The 8,415-nt window shown below is 38.7% G+C and overlaps 1 protein-coding gene across 1 annotated transcript in view; it reads right to left on the bottom strand.

Annotated features, from left to right (window-relative positions):
- Positions 1-5,554: 5,554 nt before the first annotated feature.
- The window catches only part of LOC150075780 (cardioacceleratory peptide receptor-like), a 54,821-nt gene continuing 51,960 nt past the window's right edge, over positions 5,555-8,415 (bottom strand). The window contains exon 8 of the mRNA XM_090387460.1: positions 5,555-6,061. Coding sequence (XP_090243586.1) covers positions 5,975-6,061 — 87 coding nt within the window. The 3' untranslated portion in view covers positions 5,555-5,974. The remainder of the gene's footprint in view (positions 6,062-8,415) is intronic.

The raw sequence follows: 8,415 nt of genomic DNA, 5'->3' as shown, positions 1-8,415 counted from the left end.
TCCAGATATACTCCATTGCATATTAAGTTTCTTCTTCTCTAACTTCGAAATGGTCAATGCTCAAGTCACTTCATTATATTTATATCATGCTGATTCACAAAAAAAAAAGATCACGGGATTCATTCGGAAACCATAGACCTATCTATCCAAAATATCCTTTCTTGCCAGAATAACTTAAGTCGCAAGTTATAGATATCTTGCAGCATTTTTAATGATTTTCTTGGTATTCAGCGCCAACGTGGCTTCCCCCTCTGAAAGATCAGTAACCGCCAACTTATTCTATACTCTAATTTGTGTCTGAATCTTTGGACAGTAGTCAACAAGTTAACACTGTCTATAATGATCGCTCGAATGCTTTTTGTATTCTCCTTACCATCCTTGGAACTTCACATTAAGATGATTCCTACAGCAAGATAACTCATTATAATTCAATTGTTAACAGTTATAACTGAGGACTGGTATTGCGACTACTTAGAATAGAGATTAGCAGGCTTAAGAGACCTGGTTGATGGTCTCTCTCTGGAGGAAGATACTTTTTCACCTCGGAGAGATGCGACGTAATTGATTCATTCTCCAGTTCCGTCTTTTCTCTTTTTCTTAAGAAGTCAGACGGTGCGCCTGCTAACTCAATTCTTACACAGTTTCGGGTCGAAATAAATCAAACGACAGAACCCAGAAGAAGTGGGAGAAAATTAAACGAAGCGCAGACGATTAGTACTTTGGTAGAGGGAAGAGAAGAAAGAAAGGTGAAGTCATTAGGAGGCTGTCGATCGGATGTCTTCCTTCACTCGCTGCCAAAGGAAATCGTTAAAATTCGCGGAGAGCCACATTTAAATCAGACCTCAGTTTCGATGAGTATTTTCGTCTTCCGTTTGAATCCAATTATTTGGTGACAGACTGTCCCCATGTGGCATTAAAACACGCCAAGTCTAAGGGAAGAACCGATTGATTTTCACAGTGTTTGTGTTAACTCACAGTCCCTCCAGAAACACAAATGCAAAGTATATATTTCTGTGGGACGTTGTCTCAAATGGTTTTCGGCTATTTGTCTCAGAAAACCAAATTTAAAATGATTTTCCACTCCATCGGATGATCGCTAAAACAACAGGTTCTCCAAAGAATAACGTCGGTTATATACTCGTGCGTTGCTTAGCAACGAAACAAGAGATGTTGCTCTTCCGCTGAAAAGCAACGTCTATTGTCATCCAATTTACGTTCTCTTTAAAACGCTGGCCATGAGAGTGGCATTTGATATCTGCTCCTTCCTTCTCTGTGACTGGAATGCTCTTGTAATGGAGTCCAGAAAACCTTTGTTGATGATCATTACGAATTCATTACGCATCGAACAAACTGTTCGCTTATTAGGTAAAGTGAAATGGTAGAAGAGATTGTAACCGCCAGTTGGAAGAGCATAATTGCTACCTCTTGACTTTTAGTTTTATTAGCTCTTTGTTCCACTGCATTCTCTTGGAATTAAAAGATTTCGTGTCCTTTGCCTTTTTCGTGTGAATGAGCCTCAGATTTAATTTCTGAAGATTGTAATTTTTAAGAAATACATGCGAGGGAAAATCGTTTAAAAGATCAGAGGTGGAAGGGATGATTGATAAAAAGGGAAAAAATGTTCTGTGAGTTGAATTGGACAGTGAGATTCAAAAGAAGAGTGCCATGGCACTTAAATTTCAAACAATATTCGCTTGAGACAACATTCACATATAACATAACAGGATTTGAAAAGCACTTTTTCCTTCCTTTTCTTTCTCTCTGCAGTAACGTATTACCAATAGTAAAGCTTGCGTTTAGAATCTTGAAATATTTAAGGACTGGGTAAGAAAATTTAAAGACATAGAGACCACGTATTGAGTGGAGAAACAGAGAAAACGGGCTGCCCAATTTTAAAAATTTGTAAACAGTCCAAAGGAAGATGCTTGCTGAGAAACCATTAATGCTAACCCCTCCTCTCCCTCTCTCTCAACGTATTCTTCTAATTTCTCAAGTAACCACACTTAAATGCCGATATCAAAATCTTGTTCAGATTATTCAAGTTTTTTTCTTTAATTTTGGTTCTATAGAAAAACTAACGGAGACATTCAATAGGTGTGTTGGGTGTGGTATGGGAAATTTTACTAAGGTCATCAATGTCAGTTAGAGGGGGAAATATGTCAGCTAGATCAGTTTCTTCTGCAGGTGATGGTCTGGTATTCTGGTGGATAATTGAACGATTTATGTAAGATTATCAGTAAAGTTTCTACTCACCAACTGGATCAGTTACACTGAAGTTACACAGATGCTCCAAAAAAAACCCCTAATATAATAACAACCTCCAAAAATCTCTTAAGTTTTCTAAAAAGTCCAGTAGAATTGTTGAAGACGTTAAAATCGAAACAAAACGAGTAGAGTTACAAACCTGAAAACTTTTTAAGTGAATCTTCAGGTCCACTTCTTAGTGACTCTTTACGCTACCTGCTCTCAATTCCTGATACAGACTGACTCAACCATTTTGTGAAAAAGACCCATAAAAATTCTTCATCATCCCGAACCCAGATCTTTTCCACGTGGTTTTGAAAGCGGCGATTATATCAACAGTGCAACCGCGAGGGCCCTTATATCCTGTCTTGTGTATATTGCTATGGTGATTTTAGCATATCCGGAAAGCTTAAAGTGAGTTAAGACTTTGAAAAGACTTAAGATTGTTGAAGACTACCGTCTGAGCACTGGAGTAGATTTTGGATTCAACTACGTTATGAGGGGTTTCAATAAACATTCAATTAGAAATATCCACAGATCGGGGTGATTAAAACCAAATCCTTTTGAGTAATTGTAATTAGATTAGTTATTGATATTAATAAATTATATTACTGTTTAATATTTTAATATGAATTAATTATGAATGGACTTCTTTAATTTTTTATAATCCTGGAAAAATCTCCAGTTATTCTAACAAAGCAAAAACTCAGTTCTCTCATTTGATGATGATCTGTAGCAACCCAAACAGCACTAAGTCCCTCCCCCACCAAAAAAAAGGTAAAATTTTTGCAACCGGCAACTGTCTTTTCTGGAAGCTACAGTTAATATTCGGATGCAGCTTGTACATAGAAGCAAAGAATTACAAGCGGAAACTGCTGATGCAGATTTTGTCAGAATGAATCAAAGTTGACACAAGACAGAGATCAGGTTCTCGTGTTCATCCATGCACGTTTATTAGAATAAATAAATCTCCGAGTTCAAATATCATAAGGCAAAAGTTCAGGATTTGTTATTAATGTAAATATTGTTCTCGCTGTTTGCCAAGTTCCATTATGTTCCAATGATTCACGTGTCACCGACACTTCCTGTTAATCTAAATTATGTGGGTCCGGATTGCGCAATATTAATCCCCGAGGTCTGAAGACAGTTACGGGAAAAGCAAGAGGCATTTCTGAAACTAAGATGACTTCTCCATCAACACAGCTGTTTGTGTTCTTATGAGATATGCTCGGAAAGTAATTGGAGCTATAGAAACCGACAGTAATGCACGAAGGTTGGAAGGTTGTTGTTGTTGTTGTTGAGGGGTTTTAGGAGCATCAGTGACTAAGGTCATATTGCTCCATGTATATTGTCTGCAAATTACGTGAGTTCCGAGATCGATTTTCTGTTTGCTGGATGGAAAACAATGGTACCCACGCCTGAGAAAGAGTAACGTTTTTGAAAAGACCCATGAAAATTCCTCCCAATTCGAGAACAATATTTACTGGAACTCAGGTCTTTTCTACCCGGTGTAGGAGAGTATTTGGAGCTATAGAAAGGGACAAAGGTTGGATGGTTGGTGTTGTGGGGTTTTAGGGGCATCGGCGAGTAAGGTCATATTGCTCCATGTATATTGTCTGTAAATTACGTGAGTTCCGAGATCGATTTTCTGTTTGCTGAATGAAAAACCACGCTATCCTCGTCTGAGACAGACTAACGTTGTGGAAAAAACCCATAAAAATTCCTTCCAGTAAGAGAACAATATATACTGGAACTCAAGTCTTTTGTGGGGAGAACTGCGATTCCACCAACTGTGCTACCCACGAGAACCAGGGAGAATGGAAATCAAAAATACAATGGTAATTAGTAATCCCACTTTACTAGTTTTTGGAATAGGACAATTTTCTCAATCGTCATCTTTCAGTACTAAAGAACTCCCACCTTGATTGACATCAGATTAAGCCAGTGATGATTTTCTCCATTAATTCTGCTGTTTTGTTGGTGAAATTAATAGCTATATTAATTATAAAAGTTCGTCTTTCTTCACCTTGCTTCAACCCCTGGCAAAGACGAATTTTATAATTCACCCGATGTCATTATATAGGTGGTCGCATTAATTGTAAAATCACTCTCATCGATCACGCCTGTCAACAAGAAAACTTAGGGCGAATGTATGACGTGGCAGCAAATTTTCTTCATTAATCATCAGTGTTCAGTTCTGGTTCAGTTCACTGATGCAAATACATCATCGTAAGACTTTACACGTTGTCAATATAGTTTTCATAATTGTCCAGTGACTGGAGAATAAAACGAGTCCCAAGAAACAGGAAATTGGGTTTTCAAGAAATCAGAATCCCGAGAATGCTTTAAACTAGTTAATGCAAGTATTCACCTAAAGCTTTTATTGTACTACCACTTGGTTACGTGCACATCTCTGACGAGGCTTAAACAAGGCTAAACGTTTCTTGGATAGTTCTTGTTGTTGTTGTAGGGTTTTTTTTTAAGAGCATCAGCGACTAAAAGCGATTTTCTGTTTGCTGGATGAAAAACCCGAGTTTCTGGAGATAAAACCATGCTATCCTCGTCTGGGACCGACTCAAGGTCTTTTCCACCCCGTGTGGAGGAGAATGGTGATCCTACAAACGGTAATTCCTACGAGGGCTTTGGGTAGTCGATTGTGAATTGAATGCTATTCATTAAAATAATATTACCAGTGTTGGACTATGTGTGGGAAGTGTTTCTTTAACCTGGAAATAAATGTTTCTTCATTTTTATTGTACCACCACTTGATGAATTCCTAGAGAAGAGAGAAAGAAATGAGGAAGTTTTTTGAGGAGAATTCTTCCTGATAAAGGCCGTTTTTTGATTATAATTTTATCCTTCGCTCTTTTAAGTGAATACAATAACAGCGAATATTTTGAAAAGCCACGTTTGTATGGACGAAGTAAGATTGTCAGCTAATTAATAGATTTAATTTATTAATGGATTGTTATTACCGAGGGATGGCCGGTTTATAATTACAAAGTTTTTTCTACTTTTAAAAAGTATCCCCGAGGATTGTTAATTTATGTTGTAGCGGCTTTACATTTTTCTTTCTCTTAAACGGGTTCCTTTGAATGAATTCAATTATAATTCTTATCACCTGTAATGAGTTTTCGTTGGTTCCTCTAATAACGAGTGATGGTTGAAATTTTCGGCTGAAGTTAATGGAGTCGTTTATAACGAGAAAAATTTAATGTGATGTTCGGGAAACAAAAACACAAACCCTTTTAATATTTACATAAATTTAGGTAATTTTTCAAAAATTGTTACATTTTTTCTCTCTCTCTCATTAAAACATGAATTTTGGTTTTCTTTTCTTCCACGCGTATTCTTCTGGAGAGAACCGTTTGCAGGGGTGTCGGTAGATGGCGTGTAGAGCTGAAAAAGAAAAGAAAATCGCAAGACCCAATAATAAAATGTCTTTTAGCGTTCCTTGGAAAAGAGGGTGGCTGGAATCTCACTCGACCGACTACGAAGCTCCTCCTCGGCACGTGTCCGTGCCGCATTCGACCTTCGGCGCTGGTTTTGTATCGGAATGACCTACGGGTGGGAGTTGGAAGAAAGAAGGGCGCCGCCGTCCCTTTGAACGATGCGCGTGCCTTTCGCTGGGGCCTGCTGAGAACCGGCGACGGAAGTTCTCCGCAACAGCGTGGAGTGACCCGACGACCCCTCCGTCGACTCCACGACGCTGGCGTACTCCGACACGCGGCTAAACGTGGTCTCCGATCGAGGACTTGGTGGTGTGAGAAGGCGCGTGCATAGTGCTTCGGCTAGCCAGTTGCACGGTGTTAGTTCTCTGGGGAAGAAAAACAAGTCACACAGTTAATTTCATGACTCACTAAATCCTCAATAGTTTTAAACGATTAAGATTTAATCCATCTGTCGATGGATTAACTCTTAATCTAACTCGAGGATTATAATAACAAATTTGTATAATAAATGATACGAATGAGTACTCTGAAGATATTTATGACCACTCATAAATTATGACCACTCCATTAGTAATCGAGTGGTCATAATTTAGTTTCTCATAGCGTACAGAATAAAATACCAAACAGCTTCGTACGCTAGAGCAGTGGTAATTTGCATCTGGTTGTGCAACTCAAAGTGATAAAGTAGCACTTATGGGACGTAGTAAAGATATCAGGAGTTTCCAAACGGCATGATTGTGGCAGCTCATGCGTTCGATGCTTCCATATTCGAAACGGTACGTCTTGTTAGTTGCTCAGGGCCACTGTGGTCAAGGTGTAGAAAGAATGGTGACGAACCGGTCACCATTCTTTCTACACCTTGGTTTCAGCGATACTGAATGTGCGTCCAGGTTTCCTCACAACCAAACAAGCAAAGATTGGTGTCAGAGAAGCCAAACTGAAATAGTCTGGTGTTGATGGAACCGTGCCCAGCATACATGACGTTGTTAAACTAGGAGAATACTATTTGCGAATATTCTTATTGAGAGAGAAGGCAAGTACAGGTACAAAAGAGCGAGTAACTTGACCAATAGTACTGGAACAGCATCGTGATTGGCACACATTGGTAAGTTCATCCCAAATTCTCTGTTTCTCGTTTTTGATTCAGCAGTTAGGTCAGATGAGATGCCGAAAACATTGCCAGGAAGTCCGTGCTTTAGATGACAACACAGTCCTTTGAAGATGACATGTAGGTCTAGTGGTAAGACTCCAGCAAGAACAACAGAAGACACTCTCCTGCAGGCCCGGAGAATGGCAAACAGCAAATTCTGTTGAATGGAGATAAGCTTGAAACGAAGTTTAATATTAACGGTCCCATGAAACCAGACTCCCGAAGCATATGTTGTAATTGGAACAAATACTGCCGTATAATATAATAAGAGAGTCTTTCTATTTATTCCCAAGTCCAATTTGGATAATTTCTGCAGTAAACTTCTTGATCTTCAGGGCGGGATAATTAACATGAGAGGAGAAGGTTAATCTGCCATCTAACATTATGCCAAGATGTTTTTACTGAGATACCAAAGTTCTGGGAAATACTAGCGAGGTCATTCATGTCAATTACCTCATTGAAGCGTTCTCTGGTGTGGCCACCAGAGATCGCCACAGTAGAATGTGATGAGCAACTGCTTGAAATCTGTTCAGTCTCTAATGTCGTTGAACTTTTCGCTGCTTGGAGCGTTTATGCAACAAAATATTCGGAAGTTAAAGAGCCCAGAAAACCAAACAAAAGTGAATATGTCTCCATTGTAGGCAGCCACACTTCTCTTGGAAGAGTGGAACATAAACAGATTTCGCAGATACCCACCATTCAATAGGGGAATGCCCCCAGGCAGAAGCACTGCATCAATGCAAAGCCAGCTGTCATGAAACCATATATAGATACACTCAATGTACAGTATCTTTTTCACAAAGGACAACAGCCTTAAAGAGCAAAGTGCGTTAACATTTAAGATACTAACGATCTTCAAATTGAAAAGAATACAGCTCTCCCAATTGCCGCAGGTCTTCAACACGTTGCAGGGTAACCAAAGAAGGCCGATCTATTTTAAATAGCAAATCGAAGAAGATTTGTCTCTCCTCCTGATTAATAATACAAAACTACTGGATCTCAGAGCTCAGATATCAAACGAACTGGATCTTGAAGTGGACATATATATGGATGTTCGTTATTTAATGCGGAAAATCAAGATCAGTGGTAGAGAGGAAATACCCATTTTAAAATTTAAATAACTACTGTACAAATAGGGAAAGATATTTATTGTTATTATATTTTAATAATATGCATCAAACCATTTACATTACACTGCAGGTTTCAAGGTGACGTCCCTTAAATGACAACCTCCATTACGAACACAATTTCTACTCTTATTCCCACATTATCCATTTGCGTAATGTATTCTTCGAAGTTATTGGTATTCTTTCAATGTAACCATGATTTTTTTACTTGAGTTGCTCAATTGCCCTTGGATGGTTTACATGGACTTTGAATTTTAAGAACCCCATAAAATGAAATCGCAAGCAGATGAGTCTTGCAGTCCTGGTGGCTAATTTGTCACCAAAAACGAGACTGTGATTTTGAAATATTTCCTTTAAAGTATCCATGGAACAGAATGATGCCAGCCATAGCATCATCCTGCTGAAACCACACATTTCGTTAAGTTGACTCCTTTTTTGGTGG

The sequence above is a fragment of the Mastigoproctus giganteus genome, chromosome 13 (assembly GCF_048544385.1).
Source record: "Mastigoproctus giganteus isolate SK-2022 chromosome 13, ASM4854438v1, whole genome shotgun sequence".
In the NCBI taxonomy this organism is placed as follows: domain Eukaryota; kingdom Metazoa; phylum Arthropoda; class Arachnida; order Uropygi; family Thelyphonidae; genus Mastigoproctus; species Mastigoproctus giganteus.
Note: the sequence above shows the minus strand (reverse complement) of the source record. Positions and strands in the feature narration are given on the sequence as shown.